Source organism: Triturus cristatus, chromosome 9, assembly GCF_964204655.1.
Source record: "Triturus cristatus chromosome 9, aTriCri1.1, whole genome shotgun sequence".
NCBI classification, from domain to species: Eukaryota; Metazoa; Chordata; class Amphibia; order Caudata; family Salamandridae; genus Triturus; species Triturus cristatus.
In genome coordinates this window covers 523,966,875-523,987,061 of record NC_140592.1, presented here as the reverse complement: position 1 = coordinate 523,987,061, position 20,187 = coordinate 523,966,875, and the positions used below count along the sequence as shown (strand labels likewise).

The window sequence follows — 20,187 nt, the reverse complement described above, 5'->3', positions numbered from 1 at the left end:
TAAATCAAAAAATGTGAATAAAAATGGCTAGAGAAACTCAAAAGTGCTTTAATCGGTAGAGCACCTCTGCCAAAATTAAAAAGCAAAATGGCAATTTAGCATAAATACATCGTCATTATGCTCATTGTCCATAGTATGTGGTCGACATGTTTCTGCCCACTGGGATCTACAAAGTATCGAGGGCATTCATCAGGACCTTAATATTGCTGCTACTATGAATAAGTAAAATTGTAAAAGTATATTAAATTACAGACATTCCTACCACCGGTTGAACTCCATGGATGTAAAAACCGGATACCTAGGGAAGTGGAAAAACATAAATAAGGAGATGCGAAGAGCTATCCATGTTGATAAGACCAGCAAACAACAGTATAAATATACCGCCATACAAAACACAAATTTTTGTGTTAGTAACATCTAAAAGTGTATTAGATTGCACTTACCCTACAAATGTGGGTGATACCCTCACCTCAACCTGGCTCTACTCAGGGAAGGGGGCCCCGCTCTGATAAAGGGGAAAGGAAAAAAGAAACACGGCTGTTGTAAAACATGCCTAGATCTTTATGTTCCCCATACCAAATGACTAAGAAGTATAAAGTTTGTCCATGTCTCTAGAATAGGTGGAGGCACAAAGTATGGCAATAAAATACTAGTCAGGGTAGAAGGCCTCTAACCAGATAGAAAGAAAGAGCCCAAATACTCCATCGAACAATGTAGTTAAAGGGCCATTGAAAAAATCCAGAGGGTTATTGTAAAAACACTAATGTTAAGGACTCTTTAAGTTGTTCTAGAAAGATTATAAGGCATTACAAGAGCAAAAGCCAAGCTTACCTCTCCGTCGGTACCCCAGGGCGGTCTATGAGTAAAGACCAGAGGTACCGACCCGAGCAGAGGGGGAGTGTTTTTATAATGTACTAGATTGTAAACAGGTGAAGCTGTTTAAGCAAGGTGGCTTGAGAAAAGCCTGCAATGTTTGCAGCAGCGCGAGGACCCCAAAGTCGATAATAGGCACCGCGCATGCGCTAGAAAGTGATGAAAACAGATGAATCAGTTGCAGCCAATCTGCTTCGGCAAAGCGCGTTGAACAGACTGATCAGCTGGGCGGCTTCGGCAAAGCCTGCAGTGTTTCCAACAGCATTAGGACCCCAAATGACAATGGCAGAGTACTGCGCATGCGCGGTGACCGCGACGTGGTGCGCATGTGCCGTGCTAGAGACATCGGTCTACCACATCTCCGATAAACACAGCGCATATACTGAATGTAAAATTGAATGCGCATGTGCCGTAATCGAGGCGCTACAGTGATACATCTCGAATATAGTGGGTTCCCATTCTAGATAAATGTAAAGGAATTACGGTAAGCTCCAGCACCAAAAGCGGCCAAAGAACATAACCGCTATGGTCGCTATGTAAACTATATACATGAAGGGAGTTTCCAAAGCATAACGTGAAGTCCCCCACGAGGATAACATCTCAATCAGACAACCTCTACAAGTGCGTGCCCTTCATTAAAGCGTGTTTAAAGTCGATGGGCATGCGCTCATATCTATTTCAACATAGAGAGAGATATATGTATGTGGTGTGTAAGGTTTTGTCAGGCCAACGAAAAAAGAAGAAGGGAACTATTATGACTGAGTTCCACGCGATAACCATTATGATACGTTCAGTATGTTAGTGAAATGGGGTTCAATAAAGAATTCACAAACATGGTGTATTAGTGTTGAAGACTCTCCAATTGAACGTATCACACTCTATTCACACCATATTCACAGACAAGGCAAAGATTAGGAGGTGTTGACCAGGGAGTACTGGATGAGAAACGTACTCCTGATTATCACTAAGTTTAAAGCAAAAGCCAGGGAATATCGTCATTAAGTCCTGTGGTATCTGAGTGTAAACGGTACACCCATCTCTGTTCTCTACAGAGGAGAAACCGTTGGATATCCATGATGTGTTGGGGAATATGGGGTTGCTCCAATATTACCCACCGAAGATCTGTTTCTCTATGGCCTGCCGAGATGAAATGGTTGGTAAGTTTGGTGGCACTCTTTTTGCACCGAATGGTGCTCTTATGTTCTGCTATTCTGAGTTTAATTTTCCTCGATGTCATTCCCACATAGTTCATTTCGCAGGGACACTTGATAAGGTAAATGACCCTCTCGCTGTTGCAATTAGTGTGTTTATCAAGCCGCCAGGGTCTACTTGTGCCAATGTCAACCTCGGTGGTATGTGATGTCTGGGGACACACCGAACAGTTCCCACATGGAAAGTGACCTTTAACAGGGGGTAGGCCCCACAAGGACAGCTCCGCAGATCTCTGGGACGCTCGAGGGCGTGTGTGTATCAGCTGGTCTTTGATGTTCTGGCTCCTCTTGTAGGCAAATAGAGGAGGAGGTAAGGTCTTCCCTTCAATTTTGACCACTCTCCAGTTCTTAAGAATGCTCTTCTTAAGGGCGTTAGAATGGCTGGAAAAAGTGTTGACGCATGTTATCCGATTCTCTTCAGTGCTTGGATCACGAATCCGTTTTTCCAGGAGAGCCTCCCTGTGGTTGTTCAGAGCTCTCTTCATCGATGTTTTCACTGTACTCTTTGGATATTGCCTATCCAGTAATTGTGCAGAAAGTTGATTGGCATGTTCGTAATACTTGGAAGTTGTTGAACAATTGCGTCGAATGCGGAGAAATTGCCCGAAGGGCAAATTTTCTCGCAGAGCTCGTGGATGGAAACTCTGGAAATGTAACAAGGAGTTCCGAGCCATCGGTTTCTTATATAGTTCAGTCGTGAGTATGCCATCCTGAGAGCTGATCTTAAGATCCAAGAATGGTAGGTTCTTTTTTGAAGTTACACAGGTAAACTTAAGAAAGTCATTTTGAAGGTTTAGCCATGTGTGGAAATTCTCAATTGTGTCAATAGGGCCTCTCCAAATGACCAAAATGTCGTCTATATACCGTTTCCAGGACAAAATATGGCCTAGAAACGGATTATTGATAGACAAAACCTCAGCCTGCTCAAAATGGTGGACATAGAGGTTGGCCAAGGAAGGAGCAAAAATGCTCCCCATCGATGTTCCGGAGATCTGAAGGAATAGCTGGTCCTCAAATTGAAAGAAATTTTCTTTCATAGCCAGGGTCGCGCAGAACATGATGAACTCAACTGGTGTTGTGCTCTGCAGATCTTGTGTTTCAAGGAGTGTTTTGATGACAGATAAAGTCTCATCCTGTGGGATGCAGGTGTACAATGACTCCACATCGAAACTCACAAGGAAGTCTCGTGTGGAGTCAAAAGGCATTCCATCAAGGATGCGCAGAAGATCCTTGGTATCCTCCACATATGTCGGCATTGTTTTCACAAGAGGTTTTAGGAAAAAGTCTACGAAGGTAGACAAGGGTTCGAGGAGTGACCCTATCCCCGAGATAATGGGTCTACCTGGGGGGGGTAACACTCCTTTATGTATTTTTGGTAATACATAGAAATAGGGGACTACTGGAAAGTTGGTTATCAGAAACAATGCCTCATGGTTGGTGATCCAACCTCGCTCCAGAGCGTCATCTACTTTCTCCTTAATGATAGCAAGAAGCCTCTTGGTGGGATCCAATTTAAGAGGCTTGTAAAAGGTGCCGTTGGTAAGTTGTCTTTTACACTCGCTTCGGTATGCTGTTGTGTCCATGATCACTGTGGCGCCCCCCTTATCTGCGGGTTTGATGGTAATTGACTTGTCAGATGACAAAGTCTGTAGGGCAAGAGTTTCATGCTTAGACAGGTTCATGAATTGTTTTCTATCAAGTTGGAATAATACTTCAGCATCCCTCAGGACAGCCCTCTCGAAAGTAAGTACTTCAGGAGGAATTAGATGTGTCGGTGGGTTGAAGGTGGATTTCGGACGTAAACCAGTATTGGTGGTGTTCTCTTCATCGACCTCTTGTGGTTTATTGCCAAAGAAAGCACGTAGCCTCACTTTTCTGAAGAAAACAGCTAGTTCCTGCCGGGTTTGGAAAGAATCTCCCTTATATGTGGGGACGTAACCAAGACCTTTTTCTAGGACGGTAGTCTCATCCACAGTAAGCTGGCGGTCACTGAGATTAACAATCAAGCTGTCGTGTTGCTCGGGCCTGGTGCTGTTGGATCTCTCAGATTGCTCCGAGTCCGGGAGGATGGAGGGCTCCAATGGACGGTTGTTTGAGCGGGTCTTCTCTTGCCTCTGGAGCGGCGTTGGCCTTGTCCTAAAAAAGGCTGTTCTTGGAAATTTTCAGGAAAAAATGGACCCGGGTACATTGGCTGTTGGTAATAAGGTTGTTGAAAATTGAACGGGCCCGGCGGCCACCATTGTGGTTGGGGGGGACCTCCAAAGAAATTGCCTCTCCTGGGTCCTCTTTTCCTCCAGTTGCGGCCTCTTGAAGGTTGGTGCATGCCTGGATCTGAGTCGGAGGAGTTTCCATCACTCCCAGAAGTTGAGTAATTAGAACCGGTCCTGCCACTCTGTTGGTTATAAGCGGGAGGAACATAAGAATCACTCGTGTAGGGATACACTTTGGTCATAGAGAATTTGGCCAAATCCTTCTTGAATTTAATGATTTTATTGGCCAAGATGTTGTCTCTAAACTCTTTGCTGGTTTTGTCCGTTTCTTTTGACTGTTTGTTATAGGTAGCCGTCACTAGTACTGATTTAATTTGGGATTCTAGGTGTTGTATCTCAACCAGGATGTTATCCGCAATCCTCTTTGCTGTTGTAATTATGAGGATTAGCCAATCCCGTGTGCACCTCCATGCCACCAAAGACCAATCCTTGAGGAATGTCTTATCCTCTAGGAACAGTCTCGGTGCATTATTGACTATGAGGCCAGTGGGTGCACAATCAGCCCGTAAATACTCAGTCATAATAGCCCCATGTACCTGTGTCCGGGCATGCGAGCGCTTGAGAAAGAGGACTTTGCTCCAGTCATCATTATTGATAATAGTGGTATTAGTAGGTAAATCAATAATAGATGGTGTTTGGAGGATATCTAATGCTACTGCATCATCAAAAGCGAGACCCTGTCTCTCTGACATAGTTAGAAAAGATGCGGAGTTTACCAAGGGTAAAATTCTAATAAGAAAAGAAAAAGTTTTAGAGAACCATCAATACCATCCACCTAGACAAGACTGGACAAAAATCATACAAGGGAAGTCATGGAGCGTATTGAATCCTCTTAAGGGAGGACTCAGTAAAGAAATCAGGACCTACGGCCAAAAAGCCGCTCAATGCAGTATCAACAAAAAACGTGGGAGAAGGTCCAAGGGAAAGGTTTTAAAGACCAGCAGGTTGTGAATCCCCTTAACCAAATATTGTAACACTGAACAACCTGGGTCTAGTACTGGGTCAGCAGGGATAAACAAAAGGCAAAACCACTCATTCTAACATCTCTTGGTTAGAGAAGAACCCTTTAGGGAACAGAACCCATCAATCACCGAAGAATCAGTGTATTGTCATCATCTGGGTCTGTCTCTCCTGTCACACCACACCAGAGCTAGAGAGAACAGCCTGGTCGCGGGTCAGGGGAGAAGGCGTACAAGGGTTGTAAACAGTACCAGAAATGACAAGAAAACAGTGGGTTCTCCTTCGTGTAGCATTGTAGAGTGTAGCATTGTAGAGTGTAGCATTGTAGAGTGTAGCATTGTAGAGTGTAGCATTGTAGAGTGTAGCATTGTAGAGTGTAGCATTGTAGAGTGTAGCGGATGAGAGTGAGGTGGACTGGCGTGTCGAGGAGAGGAGTGGACTGGCGAGAGGAGTGTAGAGTGTCATACAGTGTAGCATAGAGTGTAGTAAAGTGTTGTATAGTGGAGTTGCATAGAGTGAGTAAAGTGTTGTAGAGTGGAGTGGTGTGCCGTAGAGTGGAGTGGTGTAGCATAGAAACGAGTAAAGTGTCATAAATTGGAGTGGAGTGGCATAGAGTTGAGTAGAGTGTTGTAGAGTAGCATAGAGTATGGTAGAATGGAGTGACAGAGTGTAATGGGGTGGTTTGTCGTACAGTGGAGTAAAGTGGGGTGGCATAGAGGAAGTGCGTAGAGTGGCATGGTGTAGAGTGGAGGGTTGTGCAGTGGGATATAGTGGGGTAAAGTGTTATACAATGGCGTAGACTGCAGTGGCGTCTAGTGGAATGGCATGGCTTAGCGTGGAGTAAAGTGTCATAGACTAGAGTGGCATGTTGTAGAGTAGAGTGGAGTGGAGTGACATGGCATAGAATGTGGTAGAGTGGAGTGGCATAGAGTGGAGTATTGTGCCATACAGTAGAGTAGAGTGGAGTAAGTTGAGGTGAAGTGACGAAGAGGGAGTTACGTAGAGTGGAGTAGAGTCTCGTAGAGTGGCATAGAGTAAAGTAGAGTGTTGCATAGTGGCATGGAAGGGAGTGAAGTGTTGTGGCGTGCCATAAAGTGTAGTAGAGTTTGGTAGAGTGGAAGGGAGGAGAATGCAGTTTCGTGGAGGGTCATGCCGTATGGTAGAGTATTGTGACATATACAGTGTTGTGGCATACAATGGAGTGGTGTGGAGTGTTGTGGCATACAGTGTCTTGGTATAGGGTGGAGTGTCATAGAATGGGGTGCAGTAGAGTGGAATAGCATAGTAGTGGAGTGACATATAGTGGTGTGGAGTGGCATAGAGTGGACTGGCGTAAAGTGGAGTGGCATAGAGTAGAATGGCGTGTCATAGAGTGGCATAGAGTAGCATGTCGTAGAGTGAAGTGCTGTTTCATACAGTGTCTTATAGTGGAGGGGTTTAGTGTGGAGTGGCGTAGAGTGGAAAAGCGTGGAGTTTAGTAGCGTATAGTGTCATGACGTAGGGTGTGGTGGCGTACAGTGTGGTGGTGTACAGTATCATAGAGTGCAGTGGGGTAGAGTTGAGTGGGGTAGAATGACCTAGAGTGGAGTAGAGTTTTGCAGAGTGGCATAGAGTGGAGTGGAGTGGAGTGGTGTGTCGTAGAGTGGAATGTTGCAGAGTGGTGTTTCATGGCATAGAGTGGAGTCCCGTGTCTTACAGTGGAGAAGAGTGGCATACATCGGTGGTGCATAGTGTGGAGTAGTTTTGTGGAATGGCGCACAATAGAGTAGACAGTCATGTCATAAAGTGGCGTGTTGCACAGTGAGGAGCGTAAATTGGAGTGGCATAGAGTGAAGTGGGATGTAGTGGAGTGGAGTTGCATATGGCAGAGTGGAGTGTCTGAGAGTGTTATATAGTGGAGTGGAGTGTCTTAGAGTGTAGTGGCAAAGAGTGAAGAGTCCTACAATGGAGTAGTGTACCATAGAGTGGTGTGTGGTACCGTGTCTTAGAGTGGAGTGGTATGTAAAGTGGAGTGACGTGTTGTGGAGTGGAGTGGAGTGTCGTACAGTGGAGCATGTCGTGTTGTGTCATGAAGTGGACTGTTACTGAGTATAGTGGAATATCCGTAGAGTGGCATGTCATACAGTTGAATGGCGTGTCGTATACTTTTGTTTAAACAGACATAATGGGGGGAAAAGGCTGAACGCATTTAGATGAAATTTTGCAGAAATATAGATTATGGGGTGCAAAGGGTCCTTTTGTGTAGTAGATCTAAATAGAGTCAGTAGTTTTAAAGTTATAGGGCCTGATTCAGAAAGGTAAACTTACACTTTTGTGTAAGTTTACGATTGTTTGCTATTTACAAAGGTATTTTACGAGTAGTATCTATATGATTGCCGATTCTCCGCACATAAAAAGATAAGTCCTATCTTTTTATATGCAAAGACTCCACAGTCGTGAAGATACTACTAGTAAAATGCCTCTCTAAATAGCAAACAATGATAAACTTGTAAAAATGAATTAAAGATGTACTAAATTAAAAACACACTGTACTACAATATATTTCCACTTAAAACCCAGAATTCAGACAAAGTGTGGTATAAAAAATATTTCGCCCTTAACAAATTAAAAGCCAGACATTGTTTAGACCACACTTAGTCTGCGTTCTGAGTTTTACGTGGAAATGTAGTGTACTACAGTATTATAAGTGCATAGAAAGGAATGTAGCAGTTTACGTAAGTCTGTAAAGGGAGGCAAAAGTAGTTTTATTACTTCATATATGTAAACAAATGTTTACTGAGTACCGCACTAGTACCTAAAAAAGTAATACAGTGGTTACAAACAAACAAATTAACAATGTCAAAAATTATTAAAAAAAACACTGTAGTACACTTTATTTTCCCTAAAAACCCAGAATATAGTCTAAACAATATGGAGAAAATAGTGATCATGTCCTGTCACCAGACTTTGCATTTCGTGGGCCAGTCCACCAAACTGGAACAGTGGTTTTAGGTGTGGGCTCACAAACCACATGTGCTGCTACTTACCTCTACAGTCTACCTTTAGTGGACCAAAATGTGGCACTGTTGACCTATAACAATTCTATGCCTTGTAGTTGGGTACCCATCATATGTTTGTGAAATCCCTACCCTTTATTTTAGCATCTACATTCTTGGTGAAAAGAATCGAAGCACAATATATTCAAAGTCATGAAAGTCCTGACTGTATCAGCATGTCCTGTGCAGCGCAGGGCTGAAGCACATTTTAAGCGCAGAGATGTAGTTCCAATCCTCCTCCAAACAATAGGGCCAACAATAGAGGGTGGTCTTTGAGTCCTAAAAGCCTGAGACTGTATCAGCATGTCCCAGGCAGTGGCAAGCTGAAGCGCTCCTTAAGCGCTGATCTATGTAGTGTCCCTCCTCCTCCCCTAAGAAACAGGGTCAACAATGCAGGTTGGTCTTTGGGGTCCTCAAAGCCCCGAGTATGTATCAACATGTCCCGCGCAGCAGGGAGCTGAAGCATGGTTTAAGCACCAAGATGAAGTGCCCCCTCAAATCCGTAGGGCCAACAGTGGAGGATGGCCCAGAAAGCCCTGAGTCTGTATCCACATGTATCATGCAGCAGGGGGATGTAGCGTGCTTTAAGTGCCAAGATGAAGTGAGCCCATAGTCTGGATCAGCATGTCAAGCGCAGGTGGGAGCTGAAGCGAGCGTCCCTCCTTCTCCAAGCAACAGGGCCAACAATGCAGGATGGTCTTTGAACTCCTGAAAGTCCATAGTCTGGATCAGCATGTCAAGCCTAGGTGGGAGCTGAAGCGAGCGCCTCTCCTTCTCCAAACAGGACTAACAATGCAGGATGGTCTTTGGGGCTCTGAAAGCTCCAAACCCCTATCAGCATGATCCCCAAAATCCTGTAGGTTTAGAACAGTTATGGTTCTATGGATTACAAATGGTCCCACTTCTGAAAAAAAAATAATCATCGGACTTAGTTTTGCCATACTGCTACAAAGAATTCGATCAGCAAAACCAACCAAAAACGCCTCAGCCTAGGTCAATTGGACCATGCAGGCAGAACTATATGGGAATTGTAATGTATTCATTATTGACCTATGAGCATTTATACCACATGTATATTTGATAAATGTAATGCAGTTGTGTCATCAATTATGTTATTGTTATCACTGCTCTGATTGGCTAATGCGCTGCATGTTAGTGAGGTCTTAGATGGATGAACCTCAGTTATGTCATTGAAGTGCTTACAAGTAATGAAAGAATGACACTGTTTTTTCGTCAACCATGTATTTTCAGGACACTTGATTGGACCAGTCCTATGTCATTCCTTTTGCAACTACATTGGCTTCCCGGCTATTTTCACTGCATGTGAACACCCTCAACGATTCACCATCATCACCTTCTACATTATGGGAATGGTTCTCTTCTTCCTGCTTCTGCACCCCATGACTGACCCTGCTCTCTATGGAAATCTTCCCATTTGTCACCTGCTGGAAAGAGGCTCAAGCGACAGCTCCTGGCTCTGCTCCTGACCTCCTCTCTTCTTTCCTTTTACTGACAAGGATCCTGCAACGTTTTGCCAAATATGGCAAGAAACTAGCCGGGGGAATTTTGATAACTCAAGGAAAAAGCAACTTGGCAGTTGGCTGTGAATCTTATGTTTGCCAAGATCTACATTTTCATTGGCTTGAAAAGACGATTTATATCTTTAACATATATCTGTATTTATTTATAGATATAGTCCGTATATTTTTTTACATTAGGATAGATGCACAGACCCCTGTATTAGGAATAATCCTTAATATGGGGGTAACTTGAACACAACACAACCCAAAAGCAAGTGGCTACCATGCACTATTTCCTACTGCTATGATGAGTCAACTATATTCTCTTCCTCTGTTTTCTAATTGGTGTCCAGATACTTGACTGTAAAATGAGTTTACTGGAAAAAGGATAGAGTAAGAGATCTTAATCAATGTCATAGCATCCAAAAAGTAACAGCAAAATGGCATTTTCTCTTTTGAAACTGACTTCTAGGTTACCAGACTCCAGACTTTTATATAATTCCTGGCCTACAAAGACATCACCCTTTTGACCTACATATAAAAACATATTTTATTATCATTTAACGTCATTGGTAATTGTGCTCAAAGAGAGACTATCCTGAGAGATTTATTTCCCAAGTAATTGTTGCTGCTTCTACATGACCTGCATGCAGGGTCAAAATATCCTTGCACAGAGAGATTTGCAATTTATACAAGTAGTACCTATTCGTGTACCCAGAACAAAAGGCCATATTTGTACTAACGACCCAGTTCATACTTTAAAGTTTGGTATTTCTTTTCATTGAGGTTTGCCGTTTCTTCAAGAATTGACCGTTTATTTCCCAAGAAAAATCGTAAATGAGCATTTTATCACTGTTCAGGTGAACTTCCCAACCTCTTTTTTTTTTCTTGTTAAAGAAGTGCTGCTGATTAAAAATGATTAAACTCAGGGTCACAAAAAAACTGATGATTTCTAAAGTTTCACTAAACTCAGTTCTAATTACTTCTAAGAACGTAATATGTCGCTTGCTTCATTGTGTTTATAAAGTCTCATATTGGACAACTGCAGTGTTATTATGGAGACAGTGATACTGTGCTATTATTCCATAGGAGTTTGATAATAGAGACTATTCTTCCCTCCTGCAGCGGGGCTACCTGCCATAATTCAGAGTAAACATTCTGCGACTATAGGAAAAGTGTAGTAACAGTACTTTTCAGCATTTTGTTCCATGAAAATAAGGCTACTTACTGCTGTGAACGCACTAATAAGCCATACCTTCTGCCTATATCATCTGACTATTCCTTCGTAATGTCTCCCTCATGGCTTTGCCTGTTTGCATGAACTTAGATGCTGGACTTCAAGGAATATGGTTTTTCAGACAAGTCAGATGGTTTTCTGTTAAAATGATGCATCCGCGCTGATGGCTCCTTAATCAATCCTCATTACAATATATACTGTACTCAGAATCTTGAACGAGAACCATCTTTGATACTTATTTTCTTTAATTAAAAACGTAACCGCCTGCCACCTTAGAGGCTAAATTTAGATCATCATATGCAATATTACATGCTTTGAAATTCCATAGTTTGAGACATTAACTCACACGCCACAAAAGGAAAAGAAAACCCTGTGACAACAGCCAGGGCCTAGATTTAGCAAGCTTGCTTGCTTTACTGCTTGTTAGTATACCAGCTGAAATTAAATAGCAAGTGTAGGCCCCCTGCTTCAGCTACGAGAATTTAAATCCACAAATACAAAAAATGATAGGAAATCACCCAACAAAATTTATTTTTGAAAAAAAAATCTAATTGCTTTTGAAATATATTACAGAGAAAATTAAACCGTTACTTGCTACTAACCAGACTTGGTATATGCTCAGGTTGGCACCATTAAAGATTTTCTTTTTGATGTTAGTCATTATTAATACAAAAGAGTTTAGTGGCTTTGCACAGCCTGCTAAAAAAAGTGAAGCCCCGTTAAACTTGGAGGAGGATCCGTTGCTCAACTCTAAAAACCATCTTGTTGATGGTAGGGCTGACACCTTTAAATGCGGGCATGAAGGTGTTGCTGTAACTGCATAGACTTTGTACTTTGTTCCATTGTGATAGCATTTTATATTCCAATGGTTTCAATTTACCAAGGTGCAAGAGAACTAAACAATTTAGCCTTTTTTCCCTTAATAGGAGAGGTACCTTTCATGTTGCGAGCTAGTGCTTTTCTAGCCCAGAGTTCGCAAGCTGTTTGGAGCAGTTTATGGTCATTAGGACACCGTTTTTCAGGCGCGGCTTCCAGTGACTTAAATTAATTTTTACTTCCAGCTACAGAAAGCAAGGAAGAGAATGAATAAACACTCTTTATGTATCAATCTACTATGCACCCCATCTTGCCAATATACTGTGTTAGCTCCCTTTTATGATTCCCACCCCGGCTCATCAAGATTATCCATGATCTGCCTGTGGGCCCTTTTCTCCTTTGTCCCTACATTTTTCTTAGTGTTGTCCTCTGTTCTTCAGTACTGTTGTGCATATTTTACTTCCCATCGTTCTCACCCACCAACACTCAGTGTTTCCTGTGAGGGAGCAATTTAAAGGAAAACCGCTAGAGCACAGCAATTTACAACACAGATATTGCCAAACAAATAAAAAACCACCCCATTTTGGTTTTATTTCTGTGCTTGGTTGGAAATTAGATGGCTCATCGGTAGAATCCAGATTAAATCTTCGAACTTACTCCTTATCGGGATAACATAATAAGTGATTCTAGGAGCTCGAGAAGTTGCATACAGGGAGGGCTACGCTTGTCAAAAATAGTTGTCTTCTGCCTTGCGTAGGACTTGTGTCCAAGTACTTCGTGTCACTTAAGGTAATTTGAAAACCTCTTGGTTTCTTTGCTAGAAATTTTGGATATAGAGGATTTACATTGCACTGGCCATTATTTAAATATATAACTTTGGATGTAATGTAAACCATATATTTGTTTGGTGAAAATGTAAAACTTCTTCCTTGCTTTACCCTCACAAACGTATGAAAATGGTGCCAATAATTTCTTTAAATTCAGCCACATCTACTTACAAATTTTTTAAGTTTAAAATGTGTGAGATTGATGTCTCCTGATAACGTAACAGCAAAATGTTGCAGAGAGGAGAGTTGTGGAAACAACCTAGTAACATTACTCCGAATGGGATCTCTTGTCTCGTTCTCAGTGGATGAACGTCTTCTTGAAGTGTCCTGCTGCACTGGGTTGTTGTCAATATTTTCAGTGAGTTCTATTTTAAAATTAACATTAGGCATTCTTAATTTACCATTTTATTGGCTTAAATTTGCCAGTGAGTGGATTGATTCTGGGTGATGTGTGAAATGTTGCGTTTATTAGAAATATTTTCTATTTTTACAAAAACTAATAGCAATAGTATTGTCAGTCCTGGGCCTTCTCACCCGTTGATTGGCCCCAAGCTACGTTATGCATGCTTGCATGGCTCTGCAATCAGAGCAGCCTTAGCGAACATCCTGAGGTTGGAAGCTTGTAAATGAATTGCCGTCTAGAACACAAAGACTCTAGATCACCTACAAAGCTCTCTTGCTTCCAAAATTGAATTTTGGACACAGGCATGGTCTCTTCAGCTGAGTAGCTCCCAAAGGAGCAAGAAGATGTCACACATGGATCACGTTTTTCGGTTATCACTTGTCAAATTGTTTTGGAATTTATCATTGCTGCTAATCTCTTGAGGCATGGGACTGGACTCCTGCATGAGACTGTGCATAAGGACAAACTGCGGATGAGCCTCATTTTTGGTAAACCAGACTGTAAACTGAGAGAAATGTTTTCAATTATCAAACTGTTTGATGTTTTGTATTACAGTAAGCATTCCTCCTTAAAAGGACATGTGGAGCAGTTCCACTGAATGAAAGTTTCTTATACCTCAATTATGAGTTTGTGGTAATTGCATCGTTATTTATTGCATCCGATAAGTAATGCATACACTGGCGTTCATTATTTATTCGATGCCATAAACAATGGGCAATTACGGGTTTTGCCAAAAAATGAGTCATAGCATGTGGATTTTGGTGCTTACCTGTACTGCACCAAAATCCCCATGGTCTATTCTTTAATGGGCCTTTTTCACCTGGTAACTTTTTCCAGGTCTATCCTGCCGAACGTTTTTGGCTGAAAATTTAGACTGTCAGATAAGTCCAATAGAGGCCTAATTCCGACACCTCTGCAATCAATAGTTTACATGGATGTTGAAAATGTACAAGGCACTCAAACTGATTGATAGATTTGTGCTTTATGTCACCCTTTTGTGGCTAAATGGAAGCAGAATAATTTATTTGTAACTGAGATCATTTTATTTCTCCCTCTTCCTAGTTTCTCTAGAATGTGATCTGCAGGCTTGGTAAAATGTCCACAAGTTATAAAGTATAAATGTGAAATAATTTCTCATATTTATAAAGATTTCTTAATGCAAAATTTATTGCTTCTGAAGTAAACTATGGAGAGCTCCTAATATACAAGTTCCCAAACACAATTTCAGTGGTTCAAGAGAAATCTTGTTTGGTTTGAGCTTATCAGACAGGTGTCAAAATCGAAAAAGTGTAAAATGTTTAAAGGCAGACTAGACCTGAACTTTGGTTTAAACACAAAATACTCTGTGTCCATTTTTACTTTTTACTTTGGTTTGGAGTTTCAATCCTGCTTTGACTGGCTGAGAAGCACAGCAAATGGGATAGCTAAAAATGATTCTGCTCTAATTGTCCATGTCTCCAGATGTGACCTGCTTACTTACCCGTAACAACACTACCATAAGGCACTAAGCCTTCTGCGTTACTCAAGCACATTAAATGTCAGTTTAAGGTATTTCTGTGGTTTGGTTACGCTTCGATCGTATGGTTAACGTGCTGCCAAAGGGTGCTACTGAATGATAGTATTTTCTTTTTGTCCACCTTTTTATTAGGTGATGTGTTAACATCTTGTTGTACTACTGTATACATTTTCACTCTCTAAATAGGCAATGCACAGCTTGAATTTTTTGACATTAAGATTTTATAGGAAAAGAAATGTATTATCATTTTTATAAACATATCTCTATTTTCTGAATTGGGCTTTTTGGTGAAGGGTGAACCAAAAATATTTTGTCTATGTCAGAGTAATAAAACTAAATTCAACTTTGAAAGATGTAAAATTTATTGCAAATGTAACTTAAAGATATATTTACAGTACGATGATTATGTTCAAATAAAGTTTCGTTTTACATTCAGTGTTTCATTTTCCTCTGTACTAACCTTTGCAGCTACCCTTTGGACTTTGCATTTGGTTATGCGCTCAGTGTGATCATATGGTGTACAATGAGGGTCTGCCTTGCCATATTCCTTTAGACAACCACTCTGTAAGACTCGGGTCTTATTCCATACCTTTTTTAATGGAATGGCAGATGGCTACATCCCTTGAACTCTTGCTTTTCCACTTGTCAATGCAGCAACTTAGTTGGCATCAGTGGAAGACCCCAGTCATTTTCATGGGTTCGGAAATTACTGCGAGTAGTCTTTCTGTGTAAAACACACCAAACCAAGTCTTAAAAAATAATTACCGCAAAAAACAGAATATATTCTGAAAAATGTAGTTAGAAAACGTTTAGAAATGTACAGGAAACGGTAAGCTTGTAAATAACCTTGTTCAGTACTTCATTCGATTCACACTCATCGCAATGACATCTCGTGCGAAATGAAAGTGACGTTCAACATCGCCATGTCAAAGAGAGAGAGCCCTTTGGAATTTTAGACGACACACACCAAAATCTACTCTTCAAAAAATCCATAAACCCGTGAGGCATTGAAATAGAAAATAATTTGGTGTTCAGAGAATCATATGAATTATCTTCTATAATAAAAAAATAACTAATCAATTTAGCTCAGTGGATACAGATTACCACCGTTGAGAAAATCATTAAGCCACTTTTAAACACTGCAAACAAAAAAACTATTGGCAATGGCAATGCCAATCGTTTTTGCTTTTCTGTGGTGAAGTGTTTTTATCTAGTTTGACTAAGAAGCCACTTAGGTGCAGAATGTATGCCTAAGAGAAGACTAGCTTTCATGTCTACCCTGATTGAGATCCAGCCAATAAGCGGTGTAGCACCAAGGAGGCAGCCCTGAAGCCTCTAAACTCAGGTCGGCATTCCTGAACGATGTCTGTCTAATTGCAACGCCTCAAAATGAGAAATTAGGTATTGTTGTACTTTCAACCAGCATATGTTAGCAATCTCGACCTTATTCCTTTTCCAAGTCATGCTTCATACCTGCTCTAGTGGGCATGAAGTTAGCTTCTCAGAAAATGGCACGTTACAGCATCCACACCACGTGCCTGCCACACTACCTGGCACAAGATATCAGAGGAATCCCTAAGTTCTATAAAGAAGTTAGCCAGAAGTTATTTCAAATAACCCAAAATGAGGGTGGCCATAGTGTAGAGGTGCTTTTTTCAAATACTCCAAAATGAGTGGCCATCGTGTATAGGAGCTTTGTGTGCAAAGCCCTATAATGTGGAACAGTTGCCACTTTTTGCATGTTACTGGAGAAATTAATGTCAGCTCCCTCCCCATCCACTAAAACCATCAAATTTCACCTTGTCAATATTCTTCACGCAGCAACCCAATATTCCTATCTGAGATGTAAGGTCTCACCATGATAGTAATCATCAGTTTCAAAAGGAATGTGTATGGCAGACTTCAATCTACGAAGTGAGCCATTTTCCTGGACCTTGAAGAACAACTTCTTCAATCTGCTGGTCAGTGCCCATATCTCTCAGCCTGCCACTCTGCCTACCCATGCCACAAGGAACTCCCTGGATCTCATTAGTTCACACACCCAACATGTGGAATGGGCTAATCATACTACATATGCATTTGATTTGTTTCACAATAATCCAACCACAGAGGTCTCTAAAGCCACTGAAAACACTGAGCAGGTACTTCAGAAACATCCCAAGAGACACACTTCACATCAGAGAGATCTCACTAGCAGCCAACTCTAACCCCATCACATAGGCAAAGACCCCACTAATGGACTTCAACCAAACTGTTCCAAAGACCTATGTTCATGAGCCACTCAAGCAGTGAACCAAGCCCTCTACAGTATGTTACAGACAGGGGCTTACTTACACAAAACACAATATTAGACATCACGTTTGACGCAGTACAGCATGCAGATGCAACAAGACCTTGTGACGATGAAAAGTCACCTTTCCACAGAAAAAAAGTAATTTCTGATTGTTTGTTTTGTAGGTTTGTGAGCAAATACGGCCCAGTTTTACACACCCTAAGCCCTCAGGCAAGTGCAGGCTCAGGTCAACTTGAGCCAGGGATTCATGTGGACTGTAATCCATGCACCTCCCAAGACCTTGCAACTGGTATTTCTAGGGTAATGATCAGTCCGGTAGACTACAGTATTATTTATTCGTTATTAGAGAGTGTCAGAGCCTACTTTCCCCATGTATAAACACACCCAAAACTATCCACACTATGTGGCCGATAACGATGTCGGTCTGAAAGGCTCCGAACGGCATTTGGTTAGTCAGAATCCGATTCAGAAGCCTTGTTTCCAACTGACTCGGAAATATTTCCGACCGACCGATTACGATGGTCGGAAACCGATGGGACTGCCCAACTCGGTTCCGACTCGCGTCCGAACAGCATTCGGAGACACGGAGCCGACTCGTATGTCTCATCTGAAAGAAACAGTTAGTTATAGATTCCTTACCTTAGAATTATCCCCAGGGGTCACACTGGATCCGGAAAGTTTTTCGTCAGCAGTACCCCTGCGCATCGGAAGGTGGCGTTGGTCGTCGTGGTCACCAAGATGATGTTGCAGTAGCTACATAGACTCCGCCCTCGCATGCTGACGTCAGTTCTTTCTTTTTCTGCGCCAGCATGCGAAGATCCGGAGAGAGTGGTACCTCCAGTCATTTTTTGACAGATTTTTTCTCGACTTTTGTCAACTTTGTTGTTTTGAGGCCATCGACTCCTGGTGCACGAAGGATGTCCGGCTTCAAGGCTTGCAGTCCCTGTAACCGACTGATGTCAGTGACGGATCTGGAGCGCAACCACGACCCCAAGTCGTGCTCCGACTGCAGGACCATGGCTCCGAAGTCTTTGCGGGAGCGGTCCCGAAAGCTACTCGAGGCTCGGCAGTCAGCTCCGCGTTGCTCGAGGTCCCGGTCACGTAGGAGGTCGAGGGACCGGTCGCGGAGCCAACACCATTCTTCATCCAAGTCTTACACTCTGGGTCAGGTAAGTCGAAGCACAACAAGAAGTCGAAGAAGCATTGTTGCTCTTCAAATTTTCCCCATCCGTCGGCCGACACGACGAGGGATGCGGGTTAAGCCCCTACCGTGGCTCCGCGTGCGAAGCCCGAAGGGTCGTTGCCGGGTTCCCCTCCTTCCCGGGACCAGGAGCGCCCCTGCCAAGCTTCGTCAGTTTTACAAAGCGATGCACGCCATCTTTGGGCAGACCGACTCCGCCGGCGCGCCTTCGGGCCCCACGGACTTGACTGGGGTCCCTGGGCCTTTGGCACCAGCGGCTTTGGCCTCGGCGCCACAGAGTCCCCTTGGATCTAGGCCTGGATCTAGATCGGCGCCGGTTGATCTTTTTATGCCTACCCCGCGCCGATCCCACCGGCATCACGTCCACAGCCGGCGTCGGCTGTGTCCCCAGCCGATGTCGATCCCGGCCTCCACCTCGAGGTAGACCCGGAGTCTGACCGGCATTGACCGACGCCTGATCCGGCGCCGATGGATTCTTTTGTGCCCCTGTTCTACCCAGGCTCCTTGAGACCAGATTGGCAGCCAGTGGAGGGTGAAGATGACTGGGATGGGTCTGGGGACCCTTTAACTGACCAGTTGGTTTATGAACAGGACTGGAGAGAGGAACTGGGGTATCCAGTTGTCTGGATACCTCACCAGATCTTGGCAAGTTGTCTCCTCCTACCGTGGCTGCAGAGGAGGGAGCGTCATACGCAGTGGTGTTGCGTAGGGCGGCCGGGGCTCTCCACCTCGAGCTACCTGCGGTGGCAGTCAGGACTAACCTCCTGACCGAGGTGCTTTAACCGGCAGCGAGCTCTTCGGAGCCCCAGCTGCTGTTTAATGAAGCTCTCATGAACATCCTTTTGGGCACCTGGTCCAGGCCCAACATAGGGTCTCCTGTGGACAGTATGATTGCCCGATGCCACCGCCCAGCCCTGGGCGACCCCACTTTCCTCTCCCAACACCCCACCCCTGAGAGTTGGTGGTCCAAGCCTCCACCTCCAAAGGTGCATTCCCTAACGCACCACCCGATAGTGAATCCAAAAAACTGGACCACCTTGGGAAGAAAATGTTTTCTTCCTCCAGCTTGGGACTGCGCCTGGTTGAGGTCAACTGTTTTTTCCGGGGATGTTCAATCCGCTCTCATGGACATGCCATTTGATGGCCGTCGCCTTTTCGACGACAAGGCAGACAACGCGCTGGAGCGCTTTTTTAAGGGCTCTCGGGCTACTGCCAGGTCTCTGGACCTCTCCACCACCCGCCCTTCACAGTCTGCCTTTCGCCCCTTTCGTGGCTATGGAATGGGTGCCCCGCCACTTCCCGCCCAGAGCCACAGGCCGGCACAAGCTGTTCAGCCTCTGTGCGGCTGGGGACGTGGGAACCAGCACCCTGGTTCTTCGGGCCAGCGGGCGGGCCAGTCCACCACAGCCCCCTCTGCAGCAGCCTCCAAACCCTCCTAATCCGACCTTTCAGGGCCACCGAACGCCAGTGGGCGGCAGGATTCGCCATCACCTTCCCCACTGGTGCACCATCACGTCAGACAGGTGGGTTTTGCAGATAGTCCAAAGGGGCTACCCCCTTCCCTTAAAGACTACCCCTCCCTTCATGCCATCTTAGTACCATCGCATGTCGGAGGATCAGCTGGCCCTTCTCGAACAGGAAGTTTTGGTACTCTTGGCCAAGGGTGCCATCAATCGCGTTCCTGTTCCTGGTCCAGAAGTAGGATGTGGTTACTATTCCCACACTTTCTGGTGCCCAAGAAGGACAAAGACCAGCGTCCTATCTTGGATCTCAGGAACGTCAACCGCTTCTTCCGAAAGGAGAAGTTTAAAATGTTGACGCTCGCTCAGGTCTTGTCTGCCCTCGACCCTGTAGACTGGATGGTAGCATTGGACTTGCAGGACGCTTACTTTCACATCCCCATCCTGCCAGCCCACCGGCGTTACCTGCGGTTCACGATAGGCCACGAGCACTTTGTTTACCGTGCTCCCTTTTGGCCTTACCAGGTGTTCACGAAAGTGATGGCCGTGGTCGCAGCTCATCTGC

The 20,187-nt window shown here is 43.8% G+C and overlaps 1 protein-coding gene across 1 annotated transcript in view; it reads left to right on the top strand.

Annotated features, from left to right (window-relative positions):
- Nucleotides 1–15,103, top strand: part of RCE1 (Ras converting CAAX endopeptidase 1) — a 226,335-nt gene extending 211,232 nt beyond the window's left edge. Inside the window, exon 8 of the mRNA XM_085625516.1 lies at nt 9,601–15,103. Coding sequence (XP_085481642.1) covers nt 9,601–9,836 — 236 coding nt within the window. The 3' untranslated portion in view covers nt 9,837–15,103. The remainder of the gene's footprint in view (nt 1–9,600) is intronic.
- Nucleotides 15,104–20,187: the final 5,084 nt, after the last annotated feature.